Source organism: Myxine glutinosa, chromosome 8 (genome assembly GCF_964187855.1).
Source record: "Myxine glutinosa chromosome 8, kmMyxGlut1.1, whole genome shotgun sequence".
Classification (NCBI taxonomy): Eukaryota; Metazoa; Chordata; class Myxini; order Myxiniformes; family Myxinidae; genus Myxine; species Myxine glutinosa.
In genome coordinates, this window is record NC_136268.1 from 135,827 (window position 1) to 158,894 (window position 23,068).

At 45.1% G+C, this 23,068-nt stretch overlaps 2 protein-coding genes across 7 annotated transcripts in view; one reads left to right on the plus strand and one right to left on the minus strand.

Annotated features, from left to right (window-relative positions):
* Positions 1 to 1,942: 1,942 nt before the first annotated feature.
* ASPDH (aspartate dehydrogenase domain containing) lies at positions 1,943 to 16,800 on the plus strand. 4 transcript variants are annotated; one of them, XM_068124033.2, is made up of 8 exons: positions 1,943 to 1,974; positions 2,239 to 2,353; positions 6,625 to 6,769; positions 9,985 to 10,069; positions 13,839 to 13,988; positions 15,297 to 15,529; positions 15,720 to 15,877; positions 16,483 to 16,800. In XM_068124033.2, the coding sequence occupies exons 2-8, from the start codon at positions 2,299 to 2,301 to the stop codon at positions 16,518 to 16,520; spliced, it is 864 nt and encodes a 287-aa protein (XP_067980134.1). In that variant the 5' UTR covers positions 1,943 to 1,974; positions 2,239 to 2,298; the 3' UTR covers positions 16,521 to 16,800. The 4 variants fall into 4 exon arrangements, with proteins under 4 accessions (XP_067980134.1, XP_067980133.1, XP_067980135.1 ...); XM_068124032.2 differs by having other exon boundaries at positions 1,969 to 2,107; XM_068124034.2 differs by lacking the exon at positions 1,943 to 1,974 and adding an exon at positions 1,983 to 2,053.
* LOC137432259 (switch-associated protein 70) overlaps positions 16,507 to 23,068 on the minus strand; it is a 96,842-nt gene continuing 90,280 nt past the window's right edge. For 2 of the 3 annotated variants that reach the window (XM_078782850.1, XM_078782851.1), the window contains 2 exons: positions 21,200 to 21,296; positions 16,507 to 17,092 (listed from right to left, as the gene is read on the minus strand). In XM_078782850.1, coding sequence (XP_078638976.1) covers positions 16,917 to 17,092; positions 21,200 to 21,296 — 273 coding nt within the window. In that variant the 3' untranslated portion in view covers positions 16,507 to 16,916. Of the gene's footprint in view, positions 17,093 to 20,829; positions 20,953 to 21,097; positions 21,297 to 23,068 lie in introns of those variants that run through there. The other variant, XM_078782852.1, reaches the window with a different exon arrangement.

Here is a 23,068-nt window from a genome sequence, read left to right on the forward strand (position 1 = left end):
CAGACAACGCAGTTGTTCGTGAGCTACTGAAGCGTTCCGAGGCAGCAACTGCTGAGGTGGGTCAGAGATGGGTCCTGAATACATTTGATCTGGGTGTCTGCATGAAAGCCCTTCCCATCATCTGGCGCTGGCCAAATGAATTTGCTAGTCATGTAGTAACGATTGGACCCTTCCACACATCCATGAACTACATCGGGATGCTCACTGGACACAAGATGCGTGGTTCTGGATATGCAGAGATTCTCTTTGAGGCACAACTAGTAACAAGTGGATCTCTCAAAGGTGTTCTCAGTGGAAAGGCCTACGCAAAGTCCCTCTTTTGCCTCAAAACAGTGTGTGAGGCAATGGAGAGGCTGTTGATGGAGAGATTCACTGAGGAGGAGAACATCATGATCTCTGACCCTGCTGTGCTTCTCAGAATGACCCAGTCTTGCAACCGAGAGCACCTCGATGAAGCCCTCAAAGACCCCTCAACTCTACTCCTCATCAAAAATTTGCATAAAATTTGCATAATTTTGCATAAAATTTGCAGCAGTAATTTGCATAAAAATGGTATGTGGGACATTTTTTCAGCTTGGGGCCATAGCTAGTCATTTTCTACACATTTTTTCCAATCTAGAAACACTGATTAGAAGTATATCTCCGGGGGGTGCAGGGGGACCTAGTCTTCCTACTAGACTAATACTCTGTGTCGGTGATTGGGGGTGTAAAGTTGTGTCAGCATTCGGATGGTAACTCCGCTCGGTCACATCTGACTGCTTAAACTGCGCGACCCGCACACGTGGAACGTATTGATCTCCCGAGTACATCAATTAGGACCTCCAAAGCAATAGGCCGTACCACGAGCCCTCTACCCAAGGGCCAAGTCACAACACCCCGCGTGAGTCAGACTGTGTAGTTTGAAACTCGCCGAGTGGCACGAGCGGAAAAGTTGAACTTGGCACCGACCTTGTCGGGTTCTGGCACCCACATGGAGGGTCCGAGGTACCCCCCAAATGGCGGAGGTCGTAGAAACGTCTGCAGTCCACGTGACCGTACCGGCCGGGGATCGCTGAGGGTCCCGGACGAGGTGGCAAACTTTACAAACACGTCGACGCTTTACGAAATCCAAATTCTCGCGCCCAAATACAAAACCCGTAACTTGGAACTTACGGCCGTGTCAGCGCTCGGAACAGTCCCAAAGTAAAGTATGTTCCTCATGAGTCTCTGGAATACCTTCCGTGACCGGTCTGGTCTATCTGCTACGTGTGGAACCGCCACTGATTCTCCGGACAGTCATGGCGTCTCTCAGGACTGGCAAAACGTCATATGGTAGAAAGTCCTATGTGGAAAAAACTGTATGGTAGAAGCTCCTATGTGGTAGAAACTCCTTCGTATTATATAGAGTGGTGCACAAAATGTTCGTGCTTAAGATACAGGGTCAGGATGATACTTCAAGGTGATTAGCAATCACTTTTGTGATTTGTCACTACCATGCCAACAAGGTCAAACCGTGAAGGTTGGGTGGAATTGGTGGAACATCTGATGGGTGTAGTGTAAACAAACACATGCTTACCACCAACACTAGACCTTCCCAGGACAGCAATGAGCCGCGAACGGTGAAACCGGAACGAGCCGCGTATCACGTGACCTATGACGTCATAAGTATCATTAAAAATTCTCCAGGTGGAGTTGCACCTATGGTGAAAATTTCCTGTCAGTCGGACCAACGGTTGCAGAGAAAATCATATTTATTCTGTGCGGACAAACAAACAAACAGACAGACAAGCGGACTCAAATGCAATACCTTCGCCTCTGGCGAGGGTAAACAATTCAAGGGGTGTGAATACTTTCTGAAGTCAATGTAAATGTCGAGTGACAGTGAATATGTGGGTTTATTCTGTGTTTGTAGGTTGACCACGTGATGCGAGTCAAACATTAAGCTTAAAACATTCCAGGAATTTCTTTCTGCTATCAGTGCCCGGCGAGGACACAGTGAGTACAGTTACCCCAAGCCACACACGGTGTTCCCCACCTTCAACCCCCTCCCTCAGCAACACTGCCCTAAACACAGGTGTTGCACACACACGCCAACCGTGGGAAGGTTCGTCATGTTGTTAGAATAAAGGTGAAGGTGTTTGAGGTCCACCTGTAATTTCCGACAGGAGTCTGAGCGTTGATCTTCAGGGTTGTATTGATCGTTCTCAGCACAAAGAAACTGAACTGATGGATGATCCTGCGTTGTCTGCTCTTCCCCAGATTCTACACCTTCGTGTCTCCTGTGACTCCTCCGTCGAGTCTTTCACCTGTCCCGTCCTCATGGACCCGAGTAAACGCCCTCGTCGAGTGGGCGTCGTTGGCTATGGGCATTTGGGTGAGTAGACTGTAAATGGAGATGTAAACTTAAAATGATGATTTACATCACCGGTTTCCAGACTCCTGTAAAGGAACTCTCCGACCAAGCTGGAACCGTCTGCTTCTCGACCTCTTCGGGACCACATTCAGGTCCTGTTAGCACCACGTGACGTACACCTTGAGCAGTTGAACTATCATTTGCTCATTTACGTTGCTCATAGTGCCAAATGTGGTCCGAGTACTGCGATTCGACCTAAAAATGGAGCCTTTCTTTCTTTTGCTGGTTTCTTTTGAGGGTATGGGGCGTTTGGGGTAAAACCTAATACCTGCACAGAAGGTAGACAGGTTGATCGTTTGTGTACCTCTGGTCCTTTTAACAAATAATCAACCTGTCATGATGACTGTTCTGAAGCTGTTTTTAAGCTTTTATTGACCACTAATGTCATTCAATCGAGGTGGATAGGAAACCGTCTATTTATTACGTACACAAAGACGACGGACTCGACATCGTGTTGTCCTTCCACCAATGTCTTCCTAAACCGCCATCAGATTCTCTCCCCACCCATCCCACCATTATCCCCATCTCTCTCCACCTGCCTCGTCCATCCTTCCTTATAATTCCTTTCTCAATGTAAATATTCTCAACACCAGGATGGAACTGATGGTAAAACAGGCACAGAATGAAAATGTAATCTATAATAGTGTGTGTGTGTCACTCTCTGTGTGTATGTGTGCGTGTGTGTCACTGTGTGTGTGTGTGTCACTGTGTGTGTGTGTGTGTGTCACTATGTGGGTGTGTGGGTGTCACTGTGTGTGACTGTGTGTGTGTGACTGTGTGTGTGTGTGACTGTATGTGTGTGTGACTGTGTGACTGTGTGTGTGTGTGTGTGTGTATGTGTGACTGTGTGTGTGACTGTGTGTGTGTGTGAGTGTGTCACTATGCGTGTGTGTGTGTCACTATGTGTGTCACTGTGTGTGTGTATGTGTGTGTCACTGTGTGTGTGTGACTGTGTGTGTGTGTGTCACTGTGTGTGTGTGTCCACGTGGGTCCGTGTGTGTGACTGTGTGTGTGTGTGTGTGTGTGTGTGTCACTGTGTGTGTGGCTGTGTGTGTGTGTGACCGTGTGTGTGACTGTGTGTGTATGTGACTGTGTGTGTGTGTGTCACTGTGTGTGTGTGTGACTGTGTGCCACTGTGTGTGTGTGTGTGTCTGTGTGTGTGTCACTGTGTGTGTGTATGTGTCCACGTGGGTCTGTGTGTGTGTGTGACTGTGTTTGTGTGTGACTATGTGTGTGATTGTGTGTGTGTGTGTCACTGTGTGTGTGTGTGTGTGTGTGTGACTGTGTGTGTCCACGTGAGTCTGTGTGTGTGTGACTGTGTGTGTGTGTGTGTCCACATGGGTGTGTGTGTGTGTGTGTGTGTGTGAGACTGTGTGTGTCCATGTGTGTGTGTGTCCAGGTGTGTCCTCATAACTCAAAAACCATGAAACTGAGCAGCCCAAAACTTTGCCTGAATAGTAAGGGAACTCGAAGCGAGGGCACGAATGAAAACTGGGTTTTTGGGTAAATTTAAACACCCCATTTGGAGATAATTTAGTGGGTGCTCATATGAAAAAGAAAAAAGAAAACAAAGTCTTATCCTTGGCCAGCCCGCTGTCACCTCACTGGGGTTTTAACCCGCCATCTTGTTTTGGCCTATTAAAAAATGCCTTGGTGATTTTCCAAGATAACATCTCACAGACTAATTGAAGTATATATTCCAAATCTGTCTTCAGATTTGAGGATCAGAGCTGGTGGACTAATTAACTGTCAAAATCTGGAGTCAAAACTGTAAATTTTAAGAAACGACTGATTATAATAAACGATAACTAAACGTATAAGCCAGAGGCCCAGGAATGAAAAGACGGGCTAGTGCACCAAGCCATGGCGCTGAAAGGGGGATGGGGTGGGTGAAAGGGGGTCTGGGGGTCTGGGAGTCCTCCCCCAGGGAATTTTTATAAAATTGATCGTCAGAAATGGCATTTTGTGCGTTCTTGTACATTTCTGCAGTTCCTTGAGCATGGTTTTTTTTAGTCGCACTTGGAGTGTTTTGTACGTAATAAAGCAAAGTGATTTAAAACCTCTGAGCAATGGTAAGCTGCCTGGAATATTCCTTATTCAAAATAATCTGGACACTAGGGGGTTCCAGGATATTCATAGCTTGTAATTTATTATAGAAAATCCGAAGGGGTGGGGGGGGGGTGCGCATCCCTGCACCCCCCCCCCCCCCTGGATCCACCAGCATAAGCATAAGTATTTCAGGAAGGCTATGCTCCCACCTTTTCAATATTCAGCGAAGCAAAGGGTGGGATTTTCTCGCATGCTTGTGACTTTTCTCCTCGGAGCTCTCAAGGTTAATCACGACAATTTTATGATCTTTTTTTAAATTTTTTTACCAGGGATTTTAAAGTCATTTTCTCAAAATTCAAAACTTGTAAAAACACACGGGTCACCACCTTCACCATCTTCGAGGGTAGATCCATATACAATGCTTTGTAAAAAGCCCATTTTTTTCAGATTTCAGCCTACTCTCTAAACTCTCCAAGTAAACACTCTCCAAACAACCATATAATTGGTGAGATGATGAGTTCCGAAAGTTAAATATGGTATCAGATGAGAATAACTGTTACTCATCACTAATAATTCAAAAAACAGAGTAAAAATAACCTCTATATTGAGGTAATTGTACTTCTCATGTAACTACGTAACTTTCAAGAGTGAAAAGTTTGTTTAAAAAAATAAAAATAAAAAAGGAAAAAAAAGTTACCACCTTCGCGAACTTCTCCAAATATACACCCTGCAAAAATTTTAAAACAAGCGATTTTGATCCGTACACCCATATAGTTGTTCAGAGAGTGTGTTCCGATTGTCTGACAACAAAACAGATTCCGAATATCTTTTTTAAATGGTCAACAACTATATGTGGCCTGCTCTAGAGTTGGAACACCAAACAATTTATATATTATGGCCCTTGATGGAAAAACATTCAATATTGTATTCCCAAAAGCCTTACAAGAATATGTTGGATTTGGTTGATATTTCTGTTCAATATTTTGCAGCTTCATAAATAAAATGTTTGTCTCGAAATATGTGCTTAATTGTGGTAGTCCAATAGATGTACATTACATCCCAGGCAATGCTCGGTACCTTTCTGGGAGGGAGGGGATCGGTGGGATGGGAAACCAGAGGGGCAGGGAACATCGGGCACCTTTGCTTTCCTCTCTCCTCCCCCCCCCCCCCCCCCACCTTATTGCTCTCCTCACCCCTTTCATTGCCACTCCCACCCCCCCCCCCCACCTTTCCTCGCGTACCCCTTCCCGACTCCCACCCCCTCCTCTCTCCCCCCTTCCCGTCTCCCACACCCCTCCTCTCTCCCCCCTTCCCGACTCCCACCCCTTCTCTCTCCCCCCTTCCCGACTCCCACCCCTCCTCTCTCCCCCCTTCCCGACTCCCACACCCTTCCTCTCTCCCCCCTTCCCGACTCCCACCCCTTCTCTCTCCCCCCTTCCCGACTCCCACCCCTCCTCTCTCCCCCCTTCCCGACTCCCACACCCCTCCTCTCTCCCCCCATCCCGTCTCCCACACCCCTCCTCTCTCCTTCACCCCCTCCTCACTCTCCCTTTCCCTACTCCCACACCCCTCCTCTCTCTCCCCCCATTCCTCACTCCCCCACCCCTCTCCCCCCTCTTAGTATTCTCATCAGCGAAGTGATTGGTGGTGTTCTCTAGTAAATAAATAATACTTAGATTATTTCTGTTGCTTGATGTCCAGGCTTCTTCTTTGTTTGTATGTATGCAGCACAAAGCTGCGGGGTAGTGAAATTGGCTGAGGGCATGGTTGTGCCACTGATGTAACGCCCTCTGCTGGCTAGGACGGGAATTTGGCCAGGGTGCCAGCGATAGATCACGTGCTCTCCCCGAAGGACCCAGGGGGAGGATTCAATGTCTACCAACTAATGCCGGCAGATGGGACGCCCGTTTAACGTCCATCCGAGGGACGGAACACACATTGAGTCACCCTGCCTGTGAAACACCAGAATGTCAGTTTCTAGTTTGGTCGGGATTCAAACCTAGGCGAGACAGCTTAGAGGCGTGTGTGTGTACTTCTAGGCCATCCTGTCTTGAGAGCCTTTAGCAGTTCCTGATCAGCAGGATGTCGGAGTGGTTGGTTTACAAAATACTCAACAGATGAATGGGAGTTAATTGTGGAGAATTACATTTGAGTTAATAACATCCAATGACTGTCTCGTCGAGGTCGTTTTTTGGTCGAATTCCTGACATCGGAGGGACCCTCCTCCGGCCTAGAGCTGGCGTTTGTGTGGAACCGGAGCGTCGTCCATCTGCAGGGGAGTGTCCTTCCCTCCTTGATACTTCACAACCTCAGAACATTCCATGAGTGGTGAGTGGTAACTGCAGTAAACTTTGATCTTGGAAAAGAATCAATCAGAAAACGAGGCTTCAAAAAAGAGTCTTTGTCCCAAAGTTTAAAAACAGTCTCCGCCCCATTTTTGCCTCAATAAACCCCACCGAAAGATGGGGTTGGCATGGTGGAAGGAGTAAGTGAAATAGAACATGATTAAGTTAATTGTGGTGTTGTCATGTTTAAAAAAAAAAAAGTTCAATTTTTGGTCCGATCTTTCAATGGTGAATAATCACTTAAAATAAATAAATAATGATACTCGTATCCGGATCTTCACCAAAATCAAATCGATTCGCCCTCGTCACACCCCCAACCTGCCCACCAGGTTTGTTCCGCATTCCTCCACGACTTTTTGGGATATCGTGTTGACAACCAAACAAACAAACAAAGATGGTGTGCATAGCACAATACTTGCGAAATCCAAATAAACAATAGTTGCCATGGAAACAGCAATTTGGTCAATTTGACCCATCAAGTGTTTTACATGTTTTGGATGGCATTGACCTTGACCTTGACCTTGATCTGTGACTAATTTTGACCAAATTTTATAAACATGTACTACACCTGCGTACAAACAAGCCGTGTAAGTTTCAATATGATGTCGTGAAAAATTCCCGAGGTTTGGCGATGATAAAACCACAAAAATATCCCATTTGATTATAATCGGGTGGGACTGTTGTCATGGACACCGTTTCCTCTTTGCCACGTGACACTTTCCTCCACAAACCAAGATGAGCAGAACCTGAAAAAAAGGAAAGAAAGAAATGTAGTTAATTTATGATATTTTACTCCCTGAGTTTGGTGTTGAGGCGGTTTACAATGGGGGAGGGAGGGATATTGATTATGACTGGTGGACCTCGAGTGTTATTGCGGAATGATCCGCGATAACTTGAGAACGGCTGAAGGGATCTTAGTCTAACTCGGTGCATGTGTGCCTGATGAGGTAAAGATGAGCTGATTAGATTTTGGGGTCATGGGGTCAAAGTCTGTAATAGGTCTATAACTTGAGAACGGCTGAAGGGATCTTAGTCTAACTCGGTGCAGGTGTGTATGATGAGGTAAAGATGAGCTGATTAGATTTTGGGGTCATGGGGTCAATGTCTGTAATAGGTCTATAACTTGAGAACGGCTGAAGTGATCCAATTCAAACTTGGTACAGGTATGTATAATGATGTAAAGATTAACTGATTGTAATTTGGGGCCAATAGGTCAAAGTCTGTAATAGGTCTATAATTCGAGAACGGCTGAAGTGATCCAATTCAAACTTGGTACAGGTATGTATAATGATGTAAAGATTAACTGATTGTAATTTGGGGTCAAGACGTCAAAGGTCAAAGTCTGTAATAGGTCTATAATTCGAGAACGGCTGAAGTGATCTAATTCAAACTTGGTACAGGTATGTATAATGATGTAAAGATTAACTGATTGTAATTTGGGGTCAAGACGTCAAAGGTCAAAGTCTGTAATAGGTCTATAATTCGAGAACGGCTGAAGTGATCTAATTCAAACTTGGTACAGGTATGTATAATGATGTAAAGATTAACTGATTGTAATTTGGGGTCAAGACGTCAAAGGTCAAAGTCTGTAATAGGTCTATAGCTCTCGAATGGCTGAAGTGATCTAATTCAAACTTGGCACAGGTATGTATAATGATGTAAAGATTAACTGATTAGATTTTGGGGTCAAGACGTCAAAGGTTAAAGTCTGTAATAGGTCGATAACTCTAGAATGGCTGAAGTGATCTAATTCAAACTTGGTACAGGTATGTATAATGATGTAAAGATTAACTGATTAGATTTTGGGGTCAACACGTCAAAGGTCAAAGTCTGTAATAGGTCGATAACTCTAGAATGGCTGAAGTGATCTATCTAATTCAAACTTGGTACAGGTATGTATAATGATGTAAAGATTAACTGATTAGATTTTGGGGGGGCCTGAGGTCAAAGGTCATGTCAGGTAAAAATGTGATAACTTGAGAACATCTGTATGAATTTAAAGCAAACTTGGTGCAAGTATTATAATGATGCAATAATGTGAGCGCAGGTATATCGGTCGACGTCGTGACGTCGAAGAGTATCGTTCTAGTTTTTTATGCCGTCGGGCGGAGGCATTATGTTTTTGGGTTGTCCATCGGTCCGTGATAAGTTTTCGTTACCGCAATAACTTCAGAACGATTGAAGGGATCCAAGTCAAACTTGGTACAGGTATGTATAATTATGTAAAGGTGAACCGATTCGATTTTTGGGTCACGAGGTCAAAGGTCATGGCCATGTTAGGTAAAACTCCTGTTACCATGATAGCTTGTGACCCAGTGATGGGATTTTGGCCAAAGTTGGTATAAAGATGTATTATTATGCAAAGATTAAGTGATTCGATGTCGTCATCAAGATCAAAGGTCAGAGTCTGTAATAGGTTTTTGTTACCCTGATAACTTAAGAATGGCTGATGGGAACCAAATCAAACGTGGTACAAGTATGTATAATGATGTAATAATGTGGGCACAGGCATGTCTACCGACGTCATGACGTCAAAGTGTCGTTCTAGTTATGTCTGCCACGTAAAAGTTGTCATGTTCATACGCCCATCGGCATGGTCCAGGTCACCAAGCGCCTGGACAGTTATAGGGGTCCTTAAGGGTCTAAAGTGTGTAAAAGTTTAAAAGGTCCAAAGGGTATAAAAGGTTGAAAATGGGTCTAAAATGTCTGAGTTCTAAAGGTCTACATGTCTAAAAGGTACATTCCAATAGTCCGGAATTAATAAACGTAGTCAAGGTCCAATAATTAATTAATAGACGTAGTCAAGGTCCAATAAGTAAATAAATAGACGTACTCTGTTCAAACAGTATGTAATTAATAGACATACTCACATGGGTCGAATAAGACCTCACCTCGACAAGGGTTCACCATCCACCCATGTTTTTCAGCATATACATAGACTTGGGGGGAGTATGGATGGGGGTTACAGAGCTATAAAGGAGACCATAGCAGACAGAGGAGACCAACCTGTCTGAAATGTGAGGGTAACGGGATCCGAGAAACTCAGCTTTATTGTGGGAGCTTCCAATGATTTTGAGGCCTTCGTTTCTGATGGCTGATGGAATTTAAGTAGCATATTAATAGGGATTGATTGGATTGAAGAACTCGATGGCTGTACTTGTCCCCAAGTTTGAATTTTTCTTTGTTTGGTTGTTTCAGGAACGTGGATCTTATTGTTGAAGTTTGTCATCCTATGATTTCAAAGGAGTTTGGGATGGAGTTTTTGAAACACGCGGATTATCTGGTAATGAACCTTGGGAAATGTTTTCTATTTTAAATGGGAAAACCTTTGAAAATGGCTCCAATGGGTTTGATTTGCACCATTCCAGTGAACCGCAACATTTGCATCATGTCAAGAGGTCAAAATGAAAATGTGTAGCTAATCTTACCCATTCATACTCAACTACTCCTGGAAACTGTCTGTCTTTCTCACCTGGCCAGGTAGAGAAGTTTTTCACAACCCTCGAATGATTATGTGATGAGCCGAGATGACCTCACTGCCCATGTCATAAAAAATGTGCCTCATTACAGGTGACCAAATCATTCCTTTTCTCCAAGGGCCTAATCCCAGTCCATCAGTTCGGTTGCTGGCCCAATCACTTTGCCCTGGATATGCTGCTTCTGCTTCCCCAACAATGGGTGGAGGCCCTCAATCTCAGACAAGAGATCAGGGTAGTCTCTCTGGACACGTCTCAAGCATTGGACAGTCGAGCACTTCACCTCGCCTTGCTCTCTAAACTCAACATATGGCATCTAAGCCACATCATCTCACGGCTTTCTGACCTCCTCCACTCTAATAGTCAATGTGACTCTCAACGAGTTCCTCTGATCACGTCTCCTTGTCGAGGATCGAGTGTCTAAAGACACTTTAGGGCCCAGTCCTGGTCCTCATCTTTATGAATGATCTTTGCCATTCTCTGGATAACCCTACTTATTTTTTTGTCGACTTCTCCCTCTGCCTGGGATCCCTCATACTTCAGATCGGTCGGCAGCAGTTACTTCCATCTCTGCAGATTTTGATCAAATCAACACTTGAATGTTTTTCAACCCTTGCAAATCTCATTACTCTGTCTCTCCGAAAGGACCATCTGCTGAATCGTCCCATCTACTTCCTTAACAATCCTCTTGGATAAGCTCAGTCCCTCAAATTGTTGGACCTCTGTTGGGAGTGAGCCTCGAAAGCCAGCCACTGCTCTCGTTCTTCCAAGTGTCCCCTCTGTCCTACTGTTGGTGTTTTCCAAATTTCCACTGTGTTCTAGCTCTTCCACAAGCCTTCACTTTGTATCCAAAAAAAGGAATCAAATAAAGCAGCTCTTCGATTACTTTTCCGAGTTGAGAAATATATATACCAGTGGGATGCTCATGCAAGAACAATGTACATCTGCCGGTGGGAAAAGCATCAAGGTAGCAAAGCGTGTTCAGGAGAGGAGGAAAGAGAGTAGGCGAGGAAACGCTAAAACTAGCAAGGAAAATGGTTGGGTTAGGAAAAGTTAGTGGGGGTAATAAAGATCTTGGGACAGAATTGGGGGACAAAAGATGGTGGTACACTGACTGCTTACTTGAAGCCTCAGGAGAGTGAGGCAGCACAGCCACTGGAAGGGGATTCCATAGATAAGAGAAGTGGGGAATAAAAGAGTTGAGGTGTACAGACAACCTGGATTTTTGAAGTTCAACCAGGAGGAGTTATTAGAAGAACGCATGCATCCTGGAGTTAATGTGGAATGTGAGGACTGAGAATGCAGTGGGAGAAATATGGCAGAAGAGGCAATATAAAGACCACCGTCCTGCCTGTGATGTGACAAACCATGAGCTTCGTTTTGCCTAATCACGTGAGATTTTAATAATTTTGAGAGATTTATATTCCACAGAATCCAGGAGAAACAGACGTGATGCTGGGGTGCAGGTCCATAGTGGAGAACAGTATTCCATGGAGTTAATCACAAAGGCCTTGCAGACTGAGTAGCTCTGATTCTTCAATCCTTTTAATATGTACAACTGAAGGAAATCTCAGCTTAATTTGTACGAAGGAAATTTCAGTTCTTTCCTCAGAACAAGTGTGTCTACCCTCAGGAGAGCCAGGAAACAATATCTCTCTAATCTCAAGACTGAACTCTCAAACCTGTCTCCATCCTCCAAATCCTGGTGGCGTCTGGTCAAATCTGTTTCTGGTGTTTGTTCCCCTTCCATCCCCTCCCTTACCTCAAACAGATACACAGCTGACTCTGCACGTGACAAAACCGAATGCCTCAACTCTGTGTTTGCCTCCAAATCTTGTGTCCCAAACCCATCTCTCTGTGTGAGAGAAAGTACACTGAACCTTACCCAGTCATACACATCTGCTCCTGAACTCTGTCCTTCTCTCCTGACAAGGTGAAGAAGTTTTTGTCAAACCTCGACTGATTCTGCAACTGGACCAGACGGCATCAGCCCACGGGTCCTAAAATCCTGCTCTGCTGCTCTTTCTCACCCTCTCTTTTGCTCAAGACCATCCGCCATTAGCTTGGAAATCAGCCAACATCACCGCTTCACACAAAAAATGTGCAAAAACAGATCCTTGCAACTACAGACCAATCAGCCAGCTCCCAATTATCAGCAAAGTCATGGAATCCATCATTGCTTCGGATATCAAATCCTTCCTCTTGACATATCTCGTGCCTTCGATACGGTCTGGCACCCCGCTCTGTTCACCAAACTCTCCTCCTATGGTATCCATGGAAATCTCCACTAATGGCTCACGAACTTCCTCACCTGTCGTGGTCATCGTGTGGCCCTGAATGGATTTCTCTCATCTCTCCCTTCCTGTTCTGGCTGGAGTTCCCCAAGGCAGTGTTCTGGGCCATGTGCTTTTTCTAATCTTCATCAATGATCTCTCCGACTCTCTGGAAAATCCTCTCTATCTCTTTGCTGATGACTCCACTCTCTGCCGCTCCATTCCTCATCCCTCAGATCAGCAGTCTGCAGCCTCCTCACTCTCTGAAGACCTGGACAATATCACAAACTGGTCAAACAAGTGGAACATGTCTTTCAATCCTGACAAATCTCACGCTCTTACTATGTCTCTCCGAAAAGACCGACTGGACAACCCTCACATCTACCTTCTCAACACTCCTCTCCAAGAAGTTCTGTCACTCAAGCTCTTGGGTCTCATTATCTGCCATGATCTTTCCTGGGAAAACCACATTTCCAAGCTGGCCTCCAAAGCCAGTCGCCGTCTGGGCATCCTCCGTCGTGCGAAGTCCTTCCTTGGCACCTCTGAGCTCCTCACCACATACAAAGCTTTCAACCGCAGCTTGGTGGAGTACTGCTCTCCCCTCTGGGCTGGTGCTCCTGCCTCACACCTAGCTCGGCTTCACGCTGTTGAAACCAAAACTTTTAGGATCATTGGAATCTCCTGTGATGAAGCTGAATCTGAGGGCCTTTCACTCACTCACCGCAGGCAGGTTGGTGGTCTTTGTCTTCTACCGACTCCTCTCCGGCCTAGCTCCCCCAGCTCTGTCTGTGCTCTGTCCCCCAAATATTCCTGCAGGTCGCACAAGATCTGCCGGCAACCCTCTTATGGTTAAACTGCCAAAATCAAGACTCTATTCACCTTCACTTTCATTCCTCTTTTCTCCCACCTCTGGAACAAACTCCCTCACTCTCTTCAATCCCACCCCTCCCTCCAGGTCTTCAAAACAGCTGTTCACCACCATCTTTTATCTTCCCCCATCTAAAACCTTGATCTTTTCTGACCCCATTAATCCACCTCCTTCAAATTTCCTGTTTTCTTTCCTGAAAGTCCTTGTAGTGTCCATCTTGTTTATCCCGTGTACCCTGCCCCAGCCCTCTCCCTTTTACAGATCTCCCGATGTCCCCGTTTTCTATGGTTGTTGTGCTTCCATCTCTGTCCCGCTCCCTTTAATATTATGTTTCATGTTTGTTTATGTTTTTGTCTTTCATGTGTTAGCTCTTACACAAGCCTCGACTTTGTATACAAAAATTTTAAAACTGCTGTACGATTCCACCTTTTCTAGGTGGGGTCTCCCACTGCTTTGGCTGAAAAAGTGTTGGAGGAAAACCTGCGTAGTATGGCCATCTCCTCTGGACATACTTTGTACATACCAAGCGGAGCACTGTGGGGAGGGAGAGACATTGAACACATGGCTCAGCAAGGAACACTCAAGGTAAAAGCTATAAGTACACTGATGAAAAATGCTAATAAACTGCTTTGGGTTTGCCTATTTGGTATTCCAGTTGCAGGAGAGAAGTTGAGAAAATAAGCCTTAGTGCTCCAAAACATGAGCGAGTATTAACTTCCCATGATAGCAACACTTGTATCAACTTTTAGTTGATTCTTTGCAAGCAGGGGTGAGGGCGGAGCGAGTGCAGGCAGGGGCGATGGCGGAGCAAGTGCAGGCAGGGGCGAGGGCGGAGTGCGTGCAGGCAGGGGCGAGGGCGGAGCGAGTGCAGGCAGGGGCGAGTGCAGGCAGGGGCGAGGGCGGAGCGAGTGCAGGCAGGGGCGATGGCAGAGCAAGCGCAGGCAGGGGCGAGGGCGGAGCGAGTGCAGGCAGGGGCGAGGGTGAGGGCGGAGCGAGTGCAGGCAGGGGCGAGGGCGGAGCAGGTGCAGGCAGGGGCGAGGGCGGAGCGAGTGCAGGCAGGGGCGAGTGCAGGTAAGGATGGGGCAAGTGCAGGCAGGGGTGAAGGCGGAGCGAGTGCCGGCAAGGATGAGGGCAGAGCGAGTGCAGGCGTGAGGGCGGAGTGAGTGCAAGTGCAGGTATGGGTGGAGTGACTGCGGGTGAGGGTGGAGCAAGTGCAGGCAGGGGTAAGGGTGGACCTGTCCCACTGTTCCGATCCCAACTTGACAAACTAACACTTTAATCAATGTGATGATGCAGCACAGGTATGATGGGCCAACTGCGCCCACCTGAATCAAAGTTCCTTACGTGTCCTCGTTTCTTTCACAGATTTGTCGTATATAGTCGGAAATAGTTTGTCAGTCTATTCCCACACGGTTGGCTGCTGACTTCACAAAAGAACCAGCGGGTTTAAACAGCAATCAAGACAGGACATGTCCATATATGGGACAGAGGGTTGGTTGCAGATCAGTTTGTCCATCATTTAGTTTAGAATTGTCTAGAGTGAAAAATGTAGCAAAGTAACGAGAATTGTGCTGTTATAGATGTGATGTAACTTTTAATTGTAGGGAAATTAATAAGAGAAACATTGAGATGGTGAAATGGAATGTGATTTGCTTTCCCTGTTCAGAACACAACACTTCTGCCCATTATCCCGCTGCATAACTCACAAGTGGACTTTCCCAGAATGGTTCTAAAATGATAACTCCATGCAAGCAAGTTATTGATGTATCCAAACGGTTACAAAGTAATATGATTGGCAACTATATGGGAAAGTATTTAAGCTTGAACAAATAGCAGATCAATCGTTCCAAAGATAGAGAAAAGTTTCCCACCTGGGTGTTGGGTATCCTGCAGGCCCTGACTGTGACGATGACGAAACACCCGCACAGCTTTAAGCTCGAGGGAGCGCTGCACGGTGCAGCCATGAGAGCGGTCGACTCGCCCCGGCCGGTCGTGCTCTTCGAAGGGCCTGTGAGGGACCTGTGCCCGTTGGCTCCGCACAACGTTAATACGATGGCTGCTGCGGCACTGGTTGCGCAGAACCTTGGGTTTGATGGGGTCCGAGGACGCCTAGTGGCAGATGCGAGGTCAGTGGGTCTCTCCGAGCATCTTTTTTAATCACTAGACACACCACTGAGTTTGCCAACGCCCACCCCGGCTGAACAAGCGTCACAAATTAAAGACCCAATGGGTGCGGGTGAGCTTGTACACTCGGATTCAGTTGGGGAAATCTTTCGTATTGCTTTGAAGATATTCATCTCGTGCACCCTCCCGTAGCCTGCCAAACTGGCATGTCATCGACATAGAGATCGAAGGACCAACAGATCCAGAAACTGGACACACCTTCACCGTACGTACGACCCGCCGCAACCCAGCTGCTCTCGCAGTGGTCACAGGCTCTGCTACTTACTCTTCATTCCTCAGCAGCTTGCTATGTAAGTCCAGGTTTGGGATTCATTTGCAAGTTTAACCTGTGAAGGTGAAGAATTCTGTTCAAACGACAATTTAAATTCTGAGCTCTTAGTGTCTGGTCTCTTATAAAAGCGAATGGAAATCTGCTTGGAAGGTAACAATTGCTGTTGAGATTTGTTGGAGTAGCAATATCGGTCTTTAAAATTACAAACGGCTCAAATTTCCTCGAAAACAATAAAAACCTGATAGCAGGCAAAAAGGAAATCGCATTCACAAACACATTTTCCTTCAACCCTCACTTGCATAGCTCAACAAGACGTATGCAAAACAAGGAGGGAGACGACTCGCACAGGACTGCACAAGTCGGACACGACAGAACAGACAGGAAGAGACGGGAGAGGGCGGACTGTCTTTTGCAGCCATGTTGTAAAGGAGGATCAGATGAGGTTGAGAGGCAGCAGCTGCAGAGCCAGAACAAATTGATTCGATTGTGGCCGGCGAGTGCACAGCAAAAAATTTCAAAAATAATATTCAAACTATTTTACAGGGGAGGGAAAGGTTGCGGGTTAGTCTGGATGGACAGGCCAGACTCTTGCGAGGGCTGATGTGTGGGGTTTTGTCGTTGCAGGTGCAAGAGGACATGGAGGCGGTCTGATCCTGTGCTGACAATGCACGCCGCGGTCATTTTGAACCGCATTTTAATCCAACAAACATTCTAAAGCTAATTTGATTAAAAAATGTTCACATTTTCCATACAAAATAAATCACATGTTAAAAAAGCTGCTTCAACAAGCTACGTTATGTTATTAGAGGCCCATGTCTTTCTGCAGTGTTCCACGAGTGAGGAAGCGTCACATCATTAAGTCAAACTGATGAAGTGTTGAAAGAAACAAGCTATGGAAAGTCTAATGTGCAATAATACCCGCAATTATACCAAAGAAAGAAATGCAGTTACAAAAAGTTAAAACTCCTCCAGAGGGTCTCCAAGCATTGCGAAAAGGTTAGTTTATAAACCCTCAATTACTGCAGGTAGAGTGCAACGTGTCCATAAGGCTGAGACGCCTATTCTGGTCCCAAAGTCAGATTTGGGGATGGTTGAGATGTATGCTGGCTCTGGTCCGGTGATGCCCGTTTTCCACCACCCATCGACATATCGCGCATCCTACGCTCAATCTCAAATTGCTCTTGCGTGAAGGCCCCTTGCCCACGGTGTGATATGATCGGAGCGGGTCGGTCCCCTGGTGGTGTGAGGGGGAGTAGGGGGAAAAACAGTTCACGTTCAACAATGAAAACCGTGCATCATGGGATACCCGGCCAGTTTTCACAATTTTAAGCCAAACTTAGCTAACAATCTGAGATTTGCCTTCAAAGGGGGAAGGGGAGGTGTAGAGGGGGTGATGCGTTGATTTAAGAGACCATGGATTAATGGGGCAAATATGTGGAATCCACAGGAATAAAAAAAGTCCTCAACGAAGACACAGCTCCCCAACCGCACCTTAAAAGTGGGATGTGTAGATTGTACATGTCAATAACTAAACAAATATGTAAGCAACAGAGGTGGTCAAGTGTATAAAATTATTAAAGACTTCAAGGTGGTATGTCAGTAAAAGGTAACGTTTATATAAATAAGTAAATAATCCAAAGTAGTGTGTCGTTTGTGCAGATAATAACGTATACATAAATTAATAATGGGCCCCAAAAGCATAGAATATTGTACTAATCTCTCCATTAATTTTGTTTTTATTTCCAAAAATCCAAATTGGCTCCGAACCCAAGATCATTTGACTTGCCTCGTGCAGAAATCTTCCGAATATAAAAGAAACGCGTCCAGTCATTTTTAAGTGGAATCTATGGACTGACAGGACCCAAAATGTAAGCCCCCAAACTGGCTGATGCCCTTTGGGGGAATTTTTTGGGATATATATATATATATAAATAATCGACGTCAAGGGTAGATTTTTCAAATTGTGTTATTTACAACCAAAGGGAATTCAGATTCACTTTGGATTCTCAGCGGAGTGAAAAGCAGGACCAATTCACTTTGGAACTTCCCATTCCACCGGGGGCAGCGTTGGAATAGCCACATTAGAAAGGGACAACAAATGGGACAACTCGTTTGAAGACAAATTGACTATACGAATGGTCGATCCACCCCTTTGCCTTGTCCCGTCCTTCCTCGAGACGAGTGTGAACATGCATCGTCTTTTTGTGGATCTTGCCCTAATGTGGGCTGTTACCTCTGCCACCGAAGGTGGATGCACGTTATGTTTGCACCTGTGTTTGTCTATTTGTTTCTTCATCCGAGTAGGATTATCTCAAAAAATTGTGGATATATTCGGACGAAATTTGGTGGACAGGTTGGATGTGTGACAAGGACAAGGACAAATCGATTAGATCTTGGTAAAGATCAGGATCCGGATACTATAATTTTTTAAGTCATTCTTCACCATTGAGAGATAGGGCCAAACGTGACATATAGCACGATATCTCCAAAATATATGGACGGATTGGGACGAACCTTGGACAGGTTGGGTAGGCGATGAGAACAAGCCAATTCGATTTTGGTTCAGATCCGGCCTATCAGTGGGAAACAATACAAACTGTTCAGCCTGACGGAGGTATGCGCTCCACCGAGAGCCGTTCTAGTTTTCTTTATTTATTCCCGATCCTTTAAGCTTTGTTTCCCCTTTTGTGTTTGTTTTTCCAGCAGAAGCTGTTTTTCCACGTTCTTGTTGCGAAATGTCTTGGCAAAAAGAGTTCCGACAGAAGAGTTGTGGGCGTTTTGAGATCCATGTCATAGTACAGCTGACGAATGACTCACAAGCTCGGAATGAGGAAAACGGCTTCACATTTAAGTGTGCGCACACAGACAAGCTACACACAGCTACTCCATTGGAACTGGAACAGAGCAGAATTCTTTTACGGCCCAGTCAAAGGTCGACAGTTAAAAGGCAATCAGATGAAGTGAGCTTTCGTACTCGAGGATTTTAATTCCACTTTATAAGAATCCAGATTGTTTTTGCGAGAAGGAAAAGGGTCTGAAGTGAAGGGCAGGGAACAGTCCGAGCTGGCATTCGTGCATTTTGTAATGCGAGTTCCCTTTAAAGGAACTTCAACGCAGAAGGAGGCCATTAGGCCCGTCAATCCTGTGCAATGGTTGGGGACATATGGCTGTATATTCGTGCTCGAACCTTTTTAAACGAAGAGTCTCAAGCTAAGGACGCAGCACGTACCATCTTTAGTCTGGTACGATTGAGCTGGGGTTGGGTTCAAACAATTGACCTCCCAGACTCGGAGCGGTCGCTCTAAGCATTACACCACAGACTCTGGTTACAACATTAGTACAAGGAACTTCAACACAGGAGGAGGCCATTAGAGCCTGTGCAATGTGCCCATCAAGATGTGCCCAATGCCTGTGCCCATCAAGCCTGTGCAATGGTTGCTTGTCAATGCCACATCATTTTTTAAATGCTGAAGGTCAAGCTGGGAAGCAGCACATACAAAGTCGTTGGTATAGCTCAGAAGTGATTCGAACCACTGACCTCAAACTCAGGGAGGAAGCTCTAACCATTATGTCCGGTTTCAGTCCATATTCTGCAACACCCTGGTTTTGACGAGCATTACTCCATTTTAAGTGGCCTTCAATTATGCGTGGCCAATGGTGCATTTGTCAAAGCTGGGCACCAAACCGTTAATCCGTTAATTAACGAAGGTAACTTTTTTGTTAACGATTTAACTTTTAAGTTAACTTTGAAAATCATTATCGGACTAACGAACTTCCCTTACATATAACTTCCGTTAACTCAAGTCCGCTAACCCAAAAATGTCATGGTCTACCCGGCTTGTGGGAGGGATCTAAGCACGGGCAGCGTCTCCAGTCCGCGCCGGAACTCTGTTTATTTTTCTGGGTCCCTCGGGACAACCAACAACCAACAACAACAACCACCATGTAGTTGCTTCTCAATTGCAGGTGCAGGCACTTCAAACATACATTACAGTTTGATTCGGAACGATCGGCTTGGCGAGCGATATCAATCTGAATGGCAATGAACGCGCCTCTGTACTGTGCTGTGCTGTGGTGTGCTGTACTATTTATTGTGTGATGTACTGTACTGTGCTGTGCTATAGTGTGCAGTACTGTGCTATTGTGTGATGTACTGTACTGTGCTATAGTGTGATGTACTGTACTGTGCTGTGCTGTGCTATAGTGTGCTGTACTGTGCTGTGGTATAGTGTGCTGTACTGTGCTATTGTGTCATGTACTGACTGTGCTGTGCTATAGTGTGCTGTACTGTGCTATAGTGTGATGTACTGTACTGTGCTGTGCTATAGTGTGCTGTGCTGTGCTATTATGTGATGTACTGTACTGTCCTGTGCTATAGTGTGCTGTACTGTACTGTCCTGTGCTGTAGTGTGCTGTAGTGTGCTGTAGTGTGCTGTAGTGTGCTGTAGTGTGCTGTTCTGTACTGTGCTGTGCCATAGTGTGCTGTACTGTGCTGTAATGTGCTGTTCTGTACTGTAGTATGCTGTACTGTGCTGTAGTGTGCTGTAATGTACTGTGCTGTACTGTACTGTGCTGTGCTGTAATGTGATGTACTGTGCTGTGCTGTGTGCTATAGTGTGATATGTGGGCCCCGCAATTTTTTTTAAATCGGGCCCCTTAACATGTAAGGCTGGCCCATGTTCTAAAGCCCTTAAAAAGACCCCAAAAAGGCTTATTTTATAGTTTTGGTACTTTTTTTAAGAGCAAAAAACTGATTTTTTTGGGGGAGTTTTGATAGCAAAAATTAACGTTAACGGTTTATCGACAACTTTCGTTACATTTTAAACGGATTAACGGTTATCGAAGTTAACTTTTTAGCTAACGGATTAACGGTTAACGAAGTTAACTTTTTGATTAACTGTGCCCACCTTTGGCATTTGTACCCCAACAGTGATGACAAGGATGGCCCAGAAGTACACACACTCACCTCAAAGCTGTCTCACCTGGGTTTAAAATCTAACCCAGACAAAAGCTCTCATCCCGGTGTTTCACAGGGAGAGTCGATTCATCAACGTGTGCGCTGTGCCTCGGATGGACGTTAAATGGGTGCCCCGTCTGCCAGCATTCGTTAAGGGACGTTAAAAACCCCCATGGTGTCCTTTGTAAAGAGTAGGCGAGCTATCGCCAGCACAACGAACAAATTACACATTCCTGCCCGAACAAGCAGAGGCCACTACATCAGTGGCGGAGCCGTACGCACCCGAAGCCAATGAAGCTATCCCGCAGCCTCGTGCAGCATACGACCGAAGAAAGAACCACCACAGCGCAAAGTTAACAGTTACATTCCACAAGGAGTCCTCACCAGGACGGATGGGACGCAGGAGCATTTCACAACGTTTCACCCGATCGCGCCAGCTTTGCGTGCAAGTGCTTGCAGAAGCCAATTTCTCGGATATTTCCTGCAGACCACGGATCACATTACAATCTCACAGGCAACCATCTTGGCTCTTGTGCAGAACCTCATTCTCATTCCATGCATATCAAATGTGCTCGTCGACATATCTCTTTAAACATTTCCGCTTTTAAATGTAGCGTGCAGACACACCGATATTTTTTACTCCCTTACAATTCACCAATGGGCTGATCTGGACAACTGATCTTTTGTCACCGACATCCGTTAACCTTGTAATTACCTGTTTCGCTGCCTTCTCCAACTTTCGGGCACAAACTTCGCAGCCTGGGAGCCGAAATTCACTCTTGCATTCCTCGATTTGCTAAAGTCTTCCACAAGCCACTGGAATCTCCTTCAGCAATCACTCCCCCCTCTTCACGGACATTACCCTACTTAGTAGTCTTCAGCCCTCTCTTATATTTATCAGGACAGTCACGTGATGGAGTTCGAGGTACATCTATATGATGGGTTTCCATTTGCTGAGAAAGCAAGCAAAAATATTATACTGAAAGGACCGATCTATTTATTACGTACGTATGTGTTGTGGGGAGGAGGAGTTCAGATCTGTATTTGATGGATAAGGAAGCGAGGGTGTTCAGATCAGATGACTATGTGCTCTATATGAGTGCCACTCTAGTTAATTATGTGTTTAAAATATCTCAACATCCCATCTGTTTTCTTCATTATTTTACCTTTTTTTTTTTTAAGTACATTTAGATTTTGTTAAAAATTAAAAGTGCTATTTTGGAAATCAAATTGATTATCCTCACCTCTGCCCAAAACAGCACCAAATTAAAGCCAGGGAGGTGGGAAACGTTTTGCGATGTGTTTGATGAACGTTTTGTCATGTGTGTGATGTGTCATGAACGTTGTGTGATGAGTCTACGACTATGCACACCCATATACGTTTTGTGAATTGCAAAATCGTTTTGCGATTCCAAAAACGTTTCGTTTTGCGAAACAAACACACTTTCATGAAAATGAGTGATCTACAGCTGAGTGATCACTGTGACCGATATAACAAGTCTTTAAAACCTTGATCATTGCCTCAGACAGCGTGGCCAAGGGGCAAGCACCTGCATAAGTCTCCAAGTCGTTTCCTTCAACCCACATTTAAACCCACGTTTCCTTCAATCTATCGCTTTGCATCTTTCGAACACCTTTGCGATTCTGTGAGTTTGTACAATTTAAAATACTGATCATCTATTACAGAACCTCAAAAATAACACACTTCATTGAAAAGATTTTGACATTCATGTTGACAACACCCACGATCCACTTTCAGGAAAGTTTCTCAACTTCAAACAAAGATAGTGCCTTCAGATAGTAGTCACACCCCTGGACTTTTTTCACATTTTATTGTTACAGCCTGCATTTTAAAAAGGTTAAATTCAGATTTTGTTGTCACTGATATACACATAATACCCATAATGTTAAAATGGAATTAAAAAAAAAAAGATATATTTTACAAAATAAAAAAAAATTAATACAGAAATATCTAATTTACATACGTTTTCAACCCCCTGAGTCAATACTTCATAGAAGCACCTTTGGCAGCGATTGCAGCTTGGAGTCTTCTTGGGTATGTCTGGATCAGTTTTGCACATCTGGATTTGGGGAGTTTCTCCCATTCTTCCTTACAGATTTGCTCAAGCTCTGTAAAGTTGGATGGGGAGCGTTGGTCAACAGCAACCTTCAGGTCTTTGCACAGATTCTCAATGGGATTCAAGTGTTGGCTTTGGCTGGGCAACTCAAGAACTTTTACGTTCTTGTTCTGAA